This window comes from Cylas formicarius, unplaced genomic scaffold (assembly GCF_029955315.1).
Source record: "Cylas formicarius isolate icCylForm1 unplaced genomic scaffold, icCylForm1.1 PGA_scaffold_4__25_contigs__length_36172078, whole genome shotgun sequence".
NCBI classification, from domain to species: Eukaryota; Metazoa; Arthropoda; class Insecta; order Coleoptera; family Brentidae; genus Cylas; species Cylas formicarius.
The window spans coordinates 23,989,470-24,008,975 of NW_026844334.1; the positions used below are offsets into that span (position 1 = coordinate 23,989,470).

At 32.0% G+C, this 19,506-nt stretch overlaps 1 protein-coding gene across 1 annotated transcript in view; it reads left to right on the forward strand.

The window, feature by feature from the left end:
• Positions 1–19,506, forward strand: part of LOC132700395 (protocadherin Fat 4-like) — a 26,470-nt gene continuing 6,964 nt past the window's right edge. The window contains exons 1-19 of the mRNA XM_060667684.1: positions 1–113; positions 3,260–3,313; positions 3,377–3,514; positions 4,161–4,399; positions 4,851–4,952; positions 6,476–6,616; positions 7,529–7,660; positions 7,882–7,960; positions 9,444–9,763; positions 11,093–11,278; positions 13,784–13,980; positions 14,044–14,260; positions 14,830–15,011; positions 15,069–15,253; positions 16,900–17,068; positions 17,562–17,718; positions 17,774–17,915; positions 18,124–18,303; positions 18,396–18,508. Coding sequence (XP_060523667.1) covers positions 3,262–3,313; positions 3,377–3,514; positions 4,161–4,399; positions 4,851–4,952; positions 6,476–6,616; positions 7,529–7,660; positions 7,882–7,960; positions 9,444–9,763; positions 11,093–11,278; positions 13,784–13,980; positions 14,044–14,260; positions 14,830–15,011; positions 15,069–15,253; positions 16,900–17,068; positions 17,562–17,718; positions 17,774–17,915; positions 18,124–18,303; positions 18,396–18,508 — 2,931 coding nt within the window. The 5' untranslated portion in view covers positions 1–113; positions 3,260–3,261. The remainder of the gene's footprint in view (positions 114–3,259; positions 3,314–3,376; positions 3,515–4,160; positions 4,400–4,850; positions 4,953–6,475; positions 6,617–7,528; positions 7,661–7,881; positions 7,961–9,443; positions 9,764–11,092; positions 11,279–13,783; positions 13,981–14,043; positions 14,261–14,829; positions 15,012–15,068; positions 15,254–16,899; positions 17,069–17,561; positions 17,719–17,773; positions 17,916–18,123; positions 18,304–18,395; positions 18,509–19,506) is intronic.

The following is a 19,506-nucleotide window of genomic DNA, read 5'->3' on the forward strand; positions in this document are numbered from 1 at the left end:
CATTTGAGGCTGACGGAATACAACGAAAATACTAACCGATTTTGTTAATTTTGAAAGTGTAGTATTTATTGGTAACGGTTTTTCTGTCTATGAGGATTACTTTACATCTTCAGGTAAATTGTTTGTCTATTCTTGCTTCTAGTTACAGACCGGTACCTTGCAAGTGCAGCTGTCTGCTTTAACGGAAATTGGTTTATTAAATTCGTCCATTGTGCAATCTCCGTTTTCCCAAATATTGCAAAGTGTTTTAGACAAAAATTTATTTCCTTTTACCTCACTCGAACCAACACAGTTCAAGAAACTGTTGCCAGCACTAAAAATTAGTAGGCGTAGTTGAACTGCCGCCTTTTAGATGCATTTATTGTACTAGTTTCTTTTTTGTTTAACCTTACGAACACTCAATGCAAAGACTGATTTGGCCACACCTAATCAACTTGTTTCTTCTTTATTTGTTTTGAGTGCGGTGAAAGTTTATAATTTTTCTTTTTAAGATTCTATTTAGAATTAGTTATTAAACTTTGCCTTAAAGAAAATTCAGATTTGATGGGTCCATTCTTAAATAACGAAAAATAGATAAAATTTCAAAGGAACGGAAAAAGTCCCTGTCAGATGGACGTTTATGGAAAACGCGAGAGAGATTTTGGTTACCTAAGTAAGCGGTGTTGTTCAGTTGGACTAAAATATATTAACGGTTTCATTACCATTCATCATGACCTGAAATTTTGAAGGTAATTTTCAAAGGTTCCGCGTTGTTTGGTCTGCTTTAAAGGCATTCAAAAAATAACAAATGGAAAAACTATAACACTTCGAACCAACTTTTAAAGCATTGACGTTACTTCTGTTAAATATAATAAGATTTGTTTATATTTATTGCACTTAACTTCCGACACTTTGAAATTTTCTTGCTTTACCTACTTAGACCTGGATTTTTTGTGAATATTTTTGACAATTCAAAGGATTTCAGCGATCATTTCTTGGAATTGCGTCTATTCGGATCTATCATATAACAAAGATCGGGATTTTAAGAATTAAAGTGTAAGAAGTCCACTCCTTGACAAACCAAAGCTTTGTGGCTAGAAGCAACAATTCCATAATTAGTGTTGTGAACTAAAAATACATATAAAAGTTGGACCAATTTAGCATATTCAAAAATTGCACCGTTGGCCTTCCAAGCGCATTTAGCTACAACTAACTACTAATTTTATTCTCACTCAATAAAAAAAGGAAACTAATAACAATACGCTTGCATAAAAGTTATTAACACTTTCGCAATAATCGACTTTAAATATATCAACAAATTTTTAGTCCCAATTTTCTTACTAGTTATTATCAGAAATTAATAACTCGACGGAGATCTTGTCTGCCCTGTATACTTTTGTTATAAAATTAACCCTAAAGTAAAAAATCAAGGAGCATGCTAAATATCCAAATGCCTATCGTCGAGATGTATGCAGGTCAGATTTAATTATATTAACAGTAGGGGTACTAAAGAAAAGTAAATCTCAATTTGATGGTGATTATTGGTCAAAAAACAAAACCGCCAATTGTTCCTTTATTTCATGATATTTAATGACATTTTCTTTGAGATCTTTTTAATGGATATACAGTAAACGGCTAAAATATTGAACAAATTTATTCAAAAATTAACAATTTTATTTCAAGAAAAATGGTTACACACGTCCAGCATAATTTTTTTTAATTCTTTGCAGAAAGTACAAAATATACAGGGTGCGTTAAAAGGTAGATGTTGATACCAAGTTCCTTCTTTAAACGGAAGACCATTTTTTAAAGTCCGTTTTCGAATTCGGCGCCAAATTTCACGCATAGTTCACGTAGCATATCTTTTAATTTTTATGAGCAAAAGAATAAAAAATCATAAATTTAATTTTGAAATGAACAGGTGAGTAGTTAATAGCAGTAAAGTTCTTAGCTTGTCACAATTTCATTTTTGTCAGTAAAGAAAGTGAATATGACGCATCTAAATGAAACCCAGAAAATTGAAACTTTGTTTTTTATTGGATGTGGAGACAAAGTGCGAACTCAAGAAGAAGTTTGTAATTTATTAAACGCAGAACATACAGAAAGACCCATTACAAAAGCCAGGACATCCCAAAGATCGTCCACGGTGATATCCATTAAAAAGTTTTTATGAAATTGATGGAAATGTACAACTTAAATCCATCTGTTCATTGTCAGATATTGTTTAGTGATGAAATCACGTTTTACTTAAATGGTACGGTGAATAAAAAAATTGTAGGTACACAAAAAATACATGTTAGTGCAAGGATTTTGAATAACAAAATTAAATATAAATCTCTTTTGTAATATGTACCAATTAATCAATTCTATACTATTTAGTATATGATCTTAGTAAAAAGGATTGAAATTTCGTTTCATACCAAGGTAGGAATAATTTTCCTACACAAAAATGACAAAGAGAGGGTAATTCTTTGAAAGAATGTTACATATTTATAATATCAATCGCCAAAACTAATAAAACAATTTTCATTTAAAAGAACTGAAAATTTCAAAATATTTGTAATATTAAGTGGGGTATTTACGCGCTATTATCTAATAGTTTTCTTTGGACCAGAAATTAGCTACGCTTCCATCAAATTTCTTATTTCTGTTCTTAACTCGTATTTTGTCATGTATAAAAAAGTGTGTTTAGTACCAAAAAGATATGTCAACTGCAAAAAACTAACGATTTGGAGTGGCTTTTGCGGTACTCCAAATTGTAAACTTTTTGCCCCCTACTGATCGTTCCATATCACCTTAGTCCTTCCATTTATAAGTTTATCCATTGTAATGGGCATTATACTGCGATGGCACCACCGGCATAAACGCTGGGAAAAACATTTTCAATAGCGGAATATGCCTAAAACCGCACCCTGATAAAACCCAACACTTAACAATTTCGAGCAATAAAGCTAATATGAATGATAGTTCAGCTAAACCACTTGGTGTGGTCATCAGATAATGATAACTGCCATAGCAGATTTCGCAATAATTTACTGAAGCTGAAGTTGACTTACATAGTATTCGACATAAGATCCTTTGATGACATATCTATTAGTTCCATGTATCTCTTCTAATATTGAATTTAAGGACAAACCTAAGACAGACTTCTTCATAATTAATAATAAATAAGTTTTTTTTTTATTTAATTCTCTTTATTTTCGATGTTTTTGTTGTTTGATGCCTATTTGTTTTATGTTCTATGTTTATTTATATGCTACTTGCGAATGTTTTATTTCAGACATGGGACGCCCATGGTACATATTATTTATTATACTTTGGCTACGTCTTGAAGGCAAGTAAATCCAGTTTTTAATAAAACTCACTCAATTTATTTACAACGCTAATATTTGTTTAGTCGGCGGGTTTACCATAGAGAAAGGAGAAAAAATGATTAATCTAACAAACGATGAAAGCAAATACACGTTGTATATGAATGAAAACAACCACGACGCGGACAATGATGAGACGCTGTTGTTTACTATTGCAGAAGATAGTAAGTTATTTAGTTTTTTAAAGAATTTCATTGTTTTGTTATGTTTAACAGCTTTATATTCTAGAAATATTTTGGCAAAGTTTAATATTGTCAAGTCCTTAAAAAAAAATTAAATCTTCGAATTACCTACAATAGTTCCATATATGGCGCTATATTTATCTCATCCGATTTTTAAGTTTCGAAGCGAATTATAAATGTTTCACTGTTTTCAAACAACATATCTAGACAGACCATAAAAGGTTTTGTTTTAACTCATAACAGTCATTTAACGTTTGATATAACAGACTATTTGATATAAACTTGTTGAATAAATATAAAAAAAATTAGCAATGGTACATTTTACAAACTATGCAAAGAAATAATGGTAGATAAGGAGTGCTTTGGGTAATTTTACTAATAGTAGAGAATGAACTTACCTTTTTGACAGCTTGCGGTTGGATTATGAGATAACGATATATAAACTGATTTAAGATATGTAGAAAATTAAGAAACCTTAAATTTTATAATGGTTTTTATAATTTTATAAGAAAACCATTGATGAGAAGTACCTTTGAATCATTCACATGTTTGGGAATACTTAATGCACTTTGAACTTTCTTTTTAATGTCGCAATTTTAAATAGCGTTTGTTTTTTGCATTATTTTAGGTATGTCAGACACTCCAAGTTTTATCTTTCTACAGGCTGATACAACTTTTAAATACAGCCTAAGACCTAACGATAACACTTTTGATTTTTACGCCACTCAGTATTTTGACTATGAGACACAACCCAATTTGTACCAATTAATGTACACGATCAACGACCAACCGGGGTTAATTATATTGAATATAGTCAATATAGATGATGAACCACCATCGCTTACATCTCCAATGTGCACCTTCCCGGTAAGCTTTTAATAAACTCTTTCATATAACTTACACAGGGTGTTATTAATAAGTCCCCGATAGTTCACAGCGTAATTTCTCATTTATTTTGAAGCTAAAAAGTTGCTATAAAAGCGGAGTTTAAAATTTTTCCTTTTCGAGTTACAGTGTGTCAAAGCTTTTTCATTTTTCTTTTTATGCATAATTTCATAATTAATACCTCAAATAGTGACACGAACTAGACATAAGTTTTGTTGGGCTACCAAATGACATTATAGTTAATTTTTTTTCCAAACTTTTCGAGCTTCATAAATTAAACTAATCTGAAATCAATAGCAACAGCCGCAGCAGAATTATAAAAAAGTTGCAAATGGGATAATTTTCGCTAAACAAATTACGCTTAGTGATTCTAGTTTAAATCGACAATTAAAAAACAAACGCATTGTTGACAACAAGTGGTAATTGTTTTTAGGAAAATGCCATCTTCGACATAACAGACACCCAATGTGGTTGTACTGTCAGTGATCCCGATGGTTGGCTAGATCAAATGACGTTCAATATTATAAATACCAAGGTAACAAAGATATGTTATAAGCCAGAAATATTCCCGAGTAATATGTGAATCTAACAGAAATTATTTCGTGACGAGTACATTTTTAGGCACTATTTATTCAAAATATAGAAATATTACATTTTCAGAGAAAAAAAATTAAATGCACAGTCATTATTGTTAAAAAAATAACGAAAAGTGCCGAGTAGTGTCATTATTTTGTCGTCGATACAAAGCTCGGGAGCCTGAGGCCGTCTCTACGGCGACTATATTCATTGTATATCCAATGGGTTTATTTTAATGAGAAATATATGGGATTGTTCTTTACTAGCTATAAAACTAAAATAATACTATTGCCAAAAGTCGCTGCATGTTCCATAATGGTAGTAGAACAAGAAATACAAAAAAGGCGTAAGGTACCTTTATTTCCAAAAATTGAGCAAAAGAAAAGTTGTTTAGATTTAAAACATATGCCTTAATATCAAAACAGGCCCTACTGATTTGATTTGGAATAATTTTTATTTAACATTATTAAAAAAACACAAGGAAATCATTAACATTTTTCCAACAACAAACTATTTTTTTATCTTATTTGCTTTTGAATAACAGTATTTTTATTAATTAAAAAACTTTTTTTATCTTAGTAGGCCCTATTTTGAAATTAAGGCATAAATTTCAATTCTAAACAACTTTTCTTAATAACATTTTGCAGTTAATAAAAATCATTCGCATATGTTGCACACTGAAACGATCACGCTGTATAGTACATACATTGTCCTACCATACAACTATAGATACTTATGCTGATAAAATGCTTTTGAAAACAGCATCAAAAAGATGAATAATTTAAAACCTCACTTTAAACCAATAAAACCCCTTGCTGAGTTCAACATGAACGCTGACAGTTGTCAGTTTGTCTGTGGTATTTCTTCAGTAGCAGCAGAGTGTGTGCAGATCACTGTGCGCAAAGTGCATATGCATGCGCCGAAGGTCATTCCCTCATGAACGCATAGCTATACCACACTTGCGGCCTCTGCCGTATCTAATAGCTCTATAATTACCGGTATGCTCACATGAAGAAGTCTATAGCAAATTGAAATACAGTACGCTATTACTAACAGGCCTCAAGAAATCTGCTTCAAATATAAGCCGCAACATTTAACAGCTGTCAAAATTTCGGCAAAAATTAACTCAATCTTTTTTATAAAAATAATAGAATGCCTATATAACCTATTTTTATTTTGTACATAATTTCCCAATTTTCATATCAAAGCATTATTTTAAGTGCAATGTGAGTAGATTTTCTATACTCGTCTGTTCTAGTTGTCGATTTATTTAATTAAAAAAAATATATTACAGCCATTGCGCTTTTTACTGGCCCAAAAAAATATTACATATTACAAAATTTTTCTTACTTGTCTAGTTTTACACAAATAACAATTATTTCTTGTTCAAGTTTTGCCCTTGTCACGACTAATTTCGATCCGGAACGCATGTTACTTGGGCAATACTCTAGTAACGACAAATTAATCACACACACTTTCCAGGCCGAAGAAGCGGAACTCTTTGAATTTATGTATAATGGGACCATAGCCGATAACGTATATGAGGCACCAGTCTATATAATTCTAAAAAAAGAATTGGATTATGAGGAAACCACGTTCTATTCCTTTAATGTCCAAGCTCAGGTAAATAAATATAAGAAAGTCGCAATATGCATCAAAATTCGTATTCCCTATAAGAGAAATTTCTGGAAATTACGTTTAAGTCTCTAGAACGCCTGCCAAGAGCCGTAATCGCATTCTTGAAATTTTATTCTCGATTTTGTGAGAACCAATTTTATATTACAGAAATGGAAATGGGCATTTATAAAGTTTGAATAAATAAATTCGATTCTTTTTCGTTAAATAATTTTTGCTCTATCTCTGAAGGGAAAGTAGAAAATGCATTTCGTCAAACTTGGAATTGTTAAAAATAAATTAGAAAATAAAATTAATTTTCTCAACCTAAGTGTACAGTGGAAACTAACCAAGTGTACAGTGCAAAACGACATGGCAACGCTAGTGTTAAAGTGTTAATCATATTCAAATTGATAGTGTTTCTTCTTTTGGTAGTCTCATTTGTGTGTGTTTCGTGTTTATTCAATAATTAACATTCAAAAAAGCTACAGTTTCTGTTAGAATCTATGCAATGGAGTACCCTCGATTAAAACGCAAAACTGTTAGTGTTTTATCTGCGTTGTTGTGTTTCGTTATTATTATATTGTATTACAATATGTAATTCAAATGGGAATTACTATTAACTCTTCAAGTTTGACCAAAGTTACACATAGTTACAATGCGACATTTACAAAAAATTCATAGCGGCACCTTGCCTCACTATCCATTCATCTTGTCCTTCCATTCTTCTTCTTTTTATATCCTTCCAAACTTGTTTTAGCCAATCCTCTGGAAGTCTTCCCTGTCTTCTCCTACTGTGCACGTGTCTTCGTTTTTTCTAATATCGTTGTTTCTACATTTATTTTTCGTTTTATTTGGTTGTATGTTATTCTTTGTTTCCGTGACATTTCATAGCTTTGTAAATTGAAGAAATATTTACAGGATGGTGCAAAACATAACACAACTCCCAATGCCTACGTTCGATCCATCATTTACGTTGAGGACCAAAACGACATGCCTCCGGAATTCACAAACTTTTTCACAACAGCTCAGTTTAATGAGAAGGAGGAGCAGGTGATAAAATTTTCCGGTTGTTGGTCTTAAGAAACATCACTGACTTAAAAGTAAACAAAAACCAATTTATCTGTTTATTAATTTTTATTGTTTATAAATATTTTATTTATTAGTTAATAATTTAGATTTTTTAAAATTTTTTCGTTGAATCCATTTTTTAATCCACCTAAAACAAATTGTTTTCTGAAAATACGCAAATTTCAAAGTTTGCTTGGTTTCAGACGTTTAACGTTACAGCAGTGGACGGAGACAAAGGGATTAACGCAGATATAGTATATTCCGTGATAAAGGATGATGTAGGTAAGAAAGCAATAATTTCAAAAGAGATTGATTATTTTTACCATTTCATGTAGATTTATACCCTCAATAACAGGTTTAGGAATTTTCTCTACACCCCAGTATATTAAAGCAGGTGCAAGCAAATTAAAGTTTCACAAATCTAACTCAAAAGCTTAACAGCTAACAAACTATCAGAACTATTAATTCCCAATTAATGAATAGGAATTAAAAAATTTCTGCTTCTAATCGAAAGCACTTTTAACTGCGTCTCGTGTATCACTGTGTATTGCTTAATATGGACGAGAAACAACGCTATAGTGCATGTTCTAAAATAGAGCGTATTATTGCAAAATACAGCCTTTTAAAAACAAAAATATTGTAGATTTTTGACTTTGCCATGTAAATGTGAGAATAAGGTGTTGTTCAATGTTTAATTAGGTTATTTACCCATTTCATTACTACTTTATTTACCCTTTTATTGCTAACTATATTAATTTGCAAATAGTATTTTGTTTAAAAATGATACTCTAATATACTCCTTAAGAAAAGTCTAAAAATATACGCATTGATATACAGATTCAATATATTTGAATCTTTTTTACTTTTCAGAAAATATATTTTTAAGCAGTATTTATTCTTTCTACCTATAAATACACACAAAATGGGAATAATGCAACAATGATTTCTTTTTTAGATTCTAAATAATACCCTCAAATAAATGTCAGACAAGTCAATAAATCAAATTAACAATTTTCGTTATTCCGTGGAAATACGTTATTCATAAATTCATATTTATTTTTACAAAAAAAGAATTATTTTTTTGCCGGATATGTAAAGACTACAACCCATATAGAAATATAGAGGAGGCCTTGCCTGTACTGACAATACATGAACTTATGAAGCACCTATGAAATTTTTTTTGAGAAGGTCCATGCGCATGTCCGAGATTTAAAATCTCTTTGTTAACGAATGACCGGCAGCATTAAGTAACCAACATGGCCGCTGACAGATCGTCAATATGTCAATATGTCATTTTTGTCGCAGTACTTTCTCAAAACATGCCCAGATCGTTAAATGTTCTGCGAAAACCAGTTAAGTGTGTAGAAATTGTTAGTGGGCGAAATTTAGAGGCATGCTCTGAAAATCATTCCCATCTCTATGTGCCTCTCATAGCCACCTAAGACGTAGAAGGGTCACTAAATCATATAACAATTATATAATTTATTTATTTAATTAATTTAAAACATTTATATGCTACATATGCTATATGCTCGAAAATCCCAAAAGAGACAGAAGAAATAAGAAATAATATCTTCTACACTTGTATTAACATGTATAACAAAAACAAAAGAATACCCATTACTATCCGTCTTTCTCTAAATAAAATTTGCTACAGAAAATCCGTACGGGATCCATTCCAGTTTAGGTCGAGTTTGCCGACAACAGGGATATTTTTTTCCACAATCACCAACTAATTCGCCATTTATTTAATTTTCTCCTTCAGAAAAATGCGTGAGTATTGACAAAAACTCGGGAGTTATAACAGTGAAACCGATTGACCGTGACGCCAGAGACATTTTAACTTACCAATTTACCATTATGGCGCAAGAAACAGACGATCCTCCATTTAACACAACGCTGGATATAACATTCTTTATACAAGATATTGACGACCAAGATCCTGTGTTTATGGCAGTGAAAGATTCGTCGGGCAATGAAAATAACACCTACGAAGAAACAGACACCAAAGTTGCCAATTTTAAATTTTTGGAAAATTTTGATGGCACACTGAATGCGAAGTTTAATATCACCGATCGTGACACTGTGAGTAATCTAAAAATTAATTATCTAATTTTCATTTAATTTTAAATGATTCTGAAATATTAACCTGCAGGCCACGGTTCAGTACAAAATAACGAACCGAATTACTGACTCGGCAAAAAATATTCTATTACCGCATTTGCTAACGAAACTAACGAGGAAAATAACTATATCCGACTCTTTTTACGTTATGAACAAATACTATCAAAGTTATTTCAATTATTTGTAAACATAAAACATACGCGAAATAAAATTTATAAATTTCAAATTTATAACATATACCGCAGTTTCTCAAAAGATCTGCGCGAAAAACACTAAGCATTTAAAGTAGGTCACAAAAATTGACTCTCTTTACAGCTGGAAAATAGTTTTATTTAGTTTTCCAATAGCTCAATAAATATTCAATCGACCACTTTTTGACTTAATCAAAATTAAATAAGGGTATCCCAAACATAAAGACTATAATCGCAACCACAATTTTATAACAATATTTGTCTCAGAAATTAAAAGATTGTGGAATTTCCATTGTCTTTATTTTTTATTTAGATCACATTTCGAATAGATGTATCACTACTTATTATCAAGTGCAGACAGATAACGGGTAGTGATATATCTGACGGAAATGTGGTGTAAACGAAAAACTAAGACGATGGAAGTTCTACAATCTCTTTATATTTCTACTGAATCACTATCTACCATATTCAAGCAAATATCTTTTAGCTCTTTAGATTTCATTCTGCAAAGACGCCTTACTTTAGGCATTTGTATATAAATAAAAATGTGTGAACATGGTAAATACAATAAGTAGATTTCAAAACGAAAATCGTAAATTTATATTTGAAAATCGAGAACTTGATTGCACGTTGTTTTCACTTACAGTTTTTTTTTATTGGATTAGTTAGGCGGGGATTCCACTGCATTACGTTATGTTAAGTTAGATTATATACGGGTTCTTAAAAACCGAGACGCAACCAAAAATCAAATGTAAACTAACCAAAACTCCTTGGACGTATTGACTATTTGTACCTGTTAATCGAGCATAAGAATACTTCATGCTTTGTTTCCGGATCTAAACCAGGTTCAATGGTTGTTAAATATTGTCTATAGGGGAGATTTAACCCTATGAAAGTTACTCTTTACACGATGCTAGGAGGCACAAAAACAATAACTTATAATTTAAATTTCTGTGACTTTTAAATTATTTGTTCTTGTTACTAATAAAAAGATGAATTGATGATTGTTGGTAGAACGGATACAGTACATACAGTATAAAGTATATATGAGTATAATTGAAAACATATACCTAACTCGCAAGTTTTCTTTTCTATGTAGGGAGAAAACGCTCAATTCAAGGTAGAATTAGAACAACATGAGCCCGCAAGTGCACCTGTTGATTACACAGAAGCTTTCATCGTAGTGCCAACCGCTGGCTACAGGACAGGCGACTTTCTTATTAGCGTAATAAACAAAACCAAGCTAGACTACGAAGACCCTGATTGGGATAACTTTCAGTTTTACGTAAGTTCAATTTTTAAAAGCGTGAAAAAGACAGAAAACCAATTTTTATTTAATATTTCTTATAAACAATGCACAACTTTCTTAAGAACCATTATTACTCTATCCCTTAGATTAAATTATATAGAAAACAAATTACAAATTCTAGCTCTGTAGATAACTGAAGCAACTGCTCGCTATTTAAATGTTTAGACGGGTCCTTTTTGAGTTTTGAGTTTAAAATTTTCCTTAATGTTGAAATTATAGCGTTCAACTTCCTCCTTATTTGTATTACCCCAATTATTACTTGAAAATGAAAATAAAATTAGTACTCATACTTATTCGTAATAGTTGTGGAACTTAACTAAGAACGCAGATACTTTTGCAATATTACAACCAACTCAACTCGAAAATATAAAAATCTAAATAAATCATTGAAGTTTGAAGTGCATATCAAAGTAGATTGCGTCTCAGCTTCGATTTCTTTGGGTGTGGAAGGAAATAACAGTTTTTGAAGTTCTAATGAAACACATAGGTATTATTTTTTCCAAGAAACTTCCACAGGCTACTGTAATACTATTTACACACACACACACACACTTACACACTTCTTGGATTCCTCCTGCGTCGGTTGTTGTGTTGATAAATCGAACTTAATGACCATTCGCAAATCATCCAGTTTGCTTCTTCATAGCTCAACTGAAACTGGCTCGCATTCTACCTTGTACCTGCTTGGGAGCAGAATTAACGGACGGCATATACATTGTCTCAGATAACTGATTCCCATATTGAGGAAAGGTAAGGATCTCAGTCGCGGTTAAGATTGTTTTGTTGTTTAAAGATTTCTATGGATTCTCGGACTTTTTTTGGCAAAAGAATAGATTACATGCAAGAATTTTAGTTTTGTCGAACAAGATTTGAAGTCCGGTGTTATAATTGTGTTCGACAACGGCTGATGAGTTTATCTGTCGTAGTTTAAGGCTCTTTCATGTTCTTTCAGCCTAATTGATATTTTTCGTCCTGTGTCTCCGCTGTATTCTTTGCCGCATATACAGGGAATGCTGTAAACTCCTGGTATCTCAAACAGAATTTTGTTTGTGAAGATGTGGGGTTGTTTTTGGACTCATTTTCTTATGGTTATGGTAAATGTAATATGTGATGGAACGCTCTCTAATGTGGAGATTATTAAAGAGAAGAGCAGATGTAAGATGGTTTACTTCTGGGTTCAGTGACTCGGATTGAAATAGTTTTACGGCTCTGGAAACAAGAGAGTTGATAACCTACGATTTTTGGTCCAGATCGAGATGTAACAAGGCATTAAAGTATTTAGGTCTGATTGCGTGGGATTTCTATAAACAGAATGACACAATGTTAGGTGGGGGAGATTATTATTAGTTTCTAATTTAATTGTAAAACTTATTTTAGGGTGTACAGACTTTAAATGGCGAAGAAAATCTCAGAGAAATTCTTGACAATGAAGCTAAATAACAAAAGTATCATCAACGTAGCGTTTCCATCATTTTGGTTTTAAATAGACGATGTCGAGGGCATTTTTCTCAAAAGCTTCGATAAATATATTTGCGCTTACTGGTTCATAAATTTACAGTTTTAGATGCATATGCGGCACAGAATCATGAAATCTTACATCAAATCTTATTCTTAGAACTAATATTCTTTCATGTAATCAATTTTTCTACCAGAGAAAAATCTGATTATTTAAACAACCAAACAATCTTAACCGTGACTCAGGCCTTTACCTTTTACCAATATGAAAGTCAGTCATCCTGGTCAATGTTCATGCCCTTCCTTTAGATCCGCCCCTTAAACGGCATATAAGCAGGTACAGAGTAGATTGCGAGCCAGTTTCAGTTAAGCCCAGAAGAAGCTAACACGATGATTCACGAAACGTCAGCAAGTTCGATGTATTAACAACCGACGCAGGAAGAGCCCACAAGATTTGTAAACAGCACATAGGTACTGTTTTAGCTAAAGCTACTATTTAATAGAGAAAGAATATAAATACTAAATAATGAGTCTTGGAAACTGAAGAATAAAATAGAATCTTCTAGATTTTATTAGTATCTGCATGTAAACACATGTAAACATGTGTTTGGAACGTAATTTACAATATGATCAATTTAAAAATTGGGCATTATACTATAGTTTAACCCACTTCAAAATTCTTTAAAAAATTCAAATCAAATTCGCCATTCGCATGTCGTAAGCAATTGGTCTAATTCGACATTTCGGGGCATATCTATCTGGTCACTCACTAATAATTTCCATTTGCATATGACAATTTTCCCAAAAAATATTCATACGACACCGTGATTATAAATGAAAAAATATATATTTTAGTATGGTGGCCTATAGCTTTCACTGTGCATTGGCATCACTACAAAAATTATTGATTATGAATATTGCATTAAACTTCAGACAGACAGAGAGATATGACTTGTTACCTGCATTTTATGAGTATTTTAAAAAGTTTTAACCCTTATTAGTTTTTATATAATGATATGCTTACAGGTTCATTCAATAGGTACAAAAAATAATACTAAACAAGATCGTATATTAATAAATATAAGTCTCATCGACTACAATGATGAGTATCCCAAATTTGCAGACGAGGAATACACTGTCGACATAAATGAGACATTGGAATATGGAGAGTTTATTATCCAAGTGATGGCCACAGATCGAGATGCAGAGGATAAAGTGCTCAGGTATTCTTAAAAATTCCGTGGCACTTATAAAACTTCCTAATATCGCCGACTATTTTATTTAAGGCATGAACTGGTGGGATCTACGACAATCACATCTTTACTGCGAATTGATTCTGACACGGGGAAGATTTTCGTTGACAAGGAAAACGCTTTTGATTATGACAGAATAAACCCAATCTTTGTCCAAGTAAGAGCGTATGATAAAGTTAACCATACGGCAACAGTCCCAGTAACAATACACCTATTAGATGTCAATAACAAGAAGCCTACTATAGAGGTGGTGAGTTATATAAAAACAATTGTGACAATTTTGCAGTTATTCCAATCATCTGGAATATTTAACTTTGTAAAGAAAACAATTTCTGACGTCATAAATACAATTATACTCTACGTGGGCCTACAAATTTTTTTAAAGATAACACTTGACAAGTTCTTTCTCGCGTAATATCTCGTCATTATTGAAATAAACTGAAATGTTGAAAGGATTAACGTTAATACGTTTCAGAAGATTTAAGAATATTACTATACGTAAATAAAATTATATTGATAAATTCTACATAATTGCTTCTTATTTGAAATAATTATTTATTAAAAAGTAATTTAAATATATTAAATTGTTTCTGAAGAAAATTTAAAAATTCAAATATAACACTAAATATTTCTTAACGGAACAAAAAACTTTAATATAGTCTTGTGTATACATATATTAAGTTTCTATTAAGGCGCTATTAGTGTATCCTTATGCATCACTCGCATGCAACTAGACTTATGGGTTTGGTCTGGGAGTAAGATGAGCGATTTAGAATCAAATAAATCAAAATAATTTGGCTGAACAAATTCCGTTTTTAGAACGATCTAATAAGAGTCGAGGAAAACCAAAAAATTGGAACGATTTTAAACACAAGTATCGTAGCTTCAGATGTTGATACTACCAGAAATTTATCTGCGGAAATTAATTGGGATGCTTCGTACGCCATGAAAAATTCACAACCATTAAATAACTCCGATCCTGACATAATACAACAAATAAAGTGGGTATAAATATTTTTAATTAGTTACCGAATGTTTTTTACATAGGCAATTTTTAGGTTCTTAAATCTCGATTACGTAACTGATCCAGACACAGGAAGTATCACCATACAATTAACTATTAACGACAATAACGCTGATGAGACAACGCCAGATTATGAATTGTTCGACACCCTCTATCTGTCAATAATAGTGACGGACTGGAATACTGATCCTGATTTTTTGACCAACATGAATACCACCGGTAAGTTTAATGAGACAGGCTCTAAGAAATTACAGATATTTTTTGGATTTACAGCGTTCAGATTCATAAATGTGTTCTGTTAGAAGCTTTCATTTGAAATCCTTTCGGTTGCATTTATTTAAGCATTGAATTTGCACCGATCAACAATAGTACATTATGAAACAAGTTTTCAAAAACGGTCTTTGCACACGAGCGTGTGAATTGCGCACGCGCTGCGCATAAAATAAAAAATAAAATGTTACTTGATATTGCTACATTCATCTTTTTTTAAATCTTTAATTTTATTTAAGGTAAATAATTAAATAATGATAACTAAAGTCGCAGGTAAAAACAACAAAGATGAACACAAAACACAAATTCAGAAATCAACTCAACTCCAACTAGTTAGGAGAGGAGGAAAAAATTATGAATAGGGCGTAACTAGGGCTGTAATAGTTTCCTAATGTAGTTACTAAACGTATTATAATGGTCAATTTATTTAAGAATCTACACATTCTAACAACAATGTCAGCTGTTGCAAGAAGCTTAGGTGCATCAATCAAGTTGTTCATTAATTTGTAACAAAAGTGATATAAGATTTAATCACAGTTAATTTCTTCATGACACAATTGTAGCAATGCACCATACACAAGTAGCATACTCTAAAATTGAATATGTAACTGCACAATAAATATGAATTTTGGGTCCAGGTTTCTCTGCCAAGATGACAGACGAAATCTAACAGTCATAGAAAGTTGTAGGTCGTCTACAAAGGCAAGGAATTAGTAAACAGAAAAGGCCTAACATCGTGTATGTGTGATTTTGACTGGCTGTTTCCGTCACCTGATGTTTCTTTCAAACCACTGAAGACAAAGTCCAAACATTTCCAAAGCTTCCACTTACTTCCATAAAATCCCATTTACTTTTTAAATATTGGAGGTGCATACTACTATGAAACGTATCGCCTACTCAGAGAAACATTGGACATAAATCCCCCAAAAGGTTAAATTTACAGTAAAATAATAGAATTATCAGTGAAAAGCAAAAAAATGTAATCAAATATGTACATAAAAAAATAGTACAAAGTAACAATTTATTACATTCAATTTCATTACTGGAACTGAAAATCCATTTTCTTTAAAAAAGTACGCAACGACTCTTTGGCACAACTAATGTTTTAGCCTGTGTCAGTATTTTTGTATGCAGCTCTTCTAGGGTTGAAAAACTATTTACTTTGTAAGCGTAGATTATACGCCTAATTAGGTCTGCTTGTTGCTCTTTAAAAACTAGCGAAGTCCATCATATTCTCTCACTTGCAAAAATTTTTCTTACAGTTGACTTCAAAACTTTGGTCATTTCACTTGTTTTTATTGCTGCGCCTACTCCCCCTTCTGAATTTCTTATAAAATTTTAAACATTCTAAACAATCTGGTTTAATGCAGAATAAACATCTGCTGGGATGGACTTTACCACGGTAACGCGAAGGTCTGCGGTAAGGTACTGTCAAATACTTAAAACGTCAAAGCAATAAAAGCACTATATTTTTGGTTGTATTATACCATAAACTGCATCCTATAATTCACATTCCACTATTTTTTTATTACTGTTTCGAATAATTTTTTTTTTGCCTATACAGTTATCATACTTATTGTATGTGCATATTTCAGCTCTGATTACAATAAATATTATTGATATTAATGATAATCCACCCATATTCACAAACGAGACATTGGTGGCGAACCGGACAGCTTATGAAGAAGCGAATGAAGGAATAATAGTTGGCACTATCTTAGCAACCGATAAGGACGTTGGAGATGTAGTCACTTATAGTTGTGAGTAAGTATTGTGAATTCCAGGGCGCTATACTGACAGATGCCGTTGAACAGTAATATTATTAAATTGGAAGATTTTAAAGATTAAACATATTGGGGGTTAACGGTCGTCGTATTTTCTCCAGCAAAACGAGCTAACTTCTTCAAAGGTTCCTTCATTATTCTCGTAACAGAATGAGGGGACTGGACTTACCTGTCATTCTGCTCTTCTTTATTGTTGGAGTTCTATAGTGTAATCGATTTATTTTCTAACCCCACCAAAAAGGCAGGTGTAAGCAATTAAATTTGTTCCATCCTCAATTAATGGAGTACTCGCTATTTTTTCCTGATAATTAAAAAGCAAATGCTGATTTTCTGTTTAGAAAAGGCAAAGAAAATCAAATACTTTTAACCACAACTAGTAATGAAACTTGTAGCAAAAATAAGTACTTGCAAAGCAAATAAATACTAAAGTGTCTTGGCAATTCAAAAAATAAATCTCTCTGTCTCTCTTGCAGATGTCTGGACGAAAGAGATTGGTTCGAAGTAAATGAAAAAAATGGCGAATTTAGGGTGAAAACCAGCAAAACGGTTGATGCTGACAGCTACCCAAAAGATTTCACAGTGGACTATAATTGTTCAGCTACCGACACACTACATTATACATATGCCCGGGTAATATCCGATTCTTTTTGCTAAATTGTAACAAACTAACTTGGGATTATTGCAGTTTTCTATTTATATACTGGATACCAACAATAAAATTCCCCAGTACGTTGACGATATGGAAGAAGAATACATTGGTATTCCAGAACAAAGTGAAGCCGAAACACCATTAACTCAAATTGAACTTACTGATCAAGATAGAGATAGTAAGTTGAAGTTGTAATTTTTGGAGTTTTTCAGTTGATTAATTGTTACAAAACAGATCAATCAAATAGTCTGACATATATGTATGTCTTACACTTTAAAATTCAAAACGACTAAATTCTTTTATGTTAGTATTTTAGCAGTCGATATAGAAGCATTGAATTTACCGTCGGTATGTGTATGAACTATGTTAACAATTGTGTGTTTCAGTACCATACCATACTGTAACGTGTTACTTTACGAACACCAGCGAGCCATGTTACTCTTCTTTTCAAATAGTTGCCAATTGGGTAACAGTGCTTAATGGAGGCAACGATCTGAACAGGGATACCGGTATCAGAAAGTATGATTGTTCGGTTAGATGCATAGATAATTCTGGAAGAGAACAAAGTAGGAATTATTTTGCTATAAAACATTGTTTTATAATTCTTGTCCCGTGTTAAATATCTTAATAATCTGAAAATGTTTCCTAACTTTTTTAGGTGGTGATCAAAAATACAATGACACGAAGATTTCCATAATAGTTGAAGACATAAACAACAATGCGCCTCAGCTCATAACGACGGAAATTAGCGGAAGTGAAAATTTGAAAAAGGTATGCAATTCATCTACCACGATTATAATTGAACCGTAATAGCTGCTCTCAATTGACCTTTACATCCTATAACCCTGTAACAAAATTGACTAAACGATTATTGAATTCGAGTCCAACTGTCTAATGTAATAGTTTTTGTCACACTGAAAATCACTAAAATAACTTAATATTCATTTATTTTTTCAAAAGGAAAGTTCCAGATTAATTAAATGACAAAATGATTATTGAATTTGAGTCCAAGTGTCTAATATAGCGGTTTTTGTCACAAAGGAAAGTTCCAGATTAATTAAATAAAAAAATTGTTTCACAATACGGGAATGTTTTACATCTTATTATATTGATAAAACGTAGCTTAACCCTCAACGAAAGGAAAACATCTTCCTTAATCTTCTCTCAAAGGTGCATCAACGAGTAAATAATGTACAAAGTGCAAAATTCTTGGGAATTAATTTAAACCGTAAACTAAAATGGTGTCACCGCACGGACCATTTGGCTAAAAAACCTCAAAAAAACTAATACGTAACCTAAAGGTCACTGCAGATTGCAACATATGATTGACAGCATATCATGCTCTAATTGGCTCCCACTTGCTTTATGGTCTGATAAAGTGGAGCCAGGCTCCCGCTGCAGCAAGAAACTTTGGAATACAATGTAGAATAATTAGAATAATCACAAACCGCAAATACAGAAAGGATGTTAGATTAGAATTTTCGGAGATTAAAATTCTTACACTTCCTTATATACTTTTATTAATAAGCTTAAGTCCGAGACAAAACAACTAACAATAAACCAGTTTCAAAAACTTAAAGTGAAAGACTTTTTAATAAAGCAATCCTTTTACAGCTTGGAGCAGTTTATCTTTTTTCAAAATATCAATAACTATATTTAGTCAGATATTGCATGTGTGGATATGCCCGATGAGCGTTTTATGTTATAGTATGTTTTCAATATTATGTTGTATACATTTTCTATGTTTGTAACATGCTAATAAACGGAAT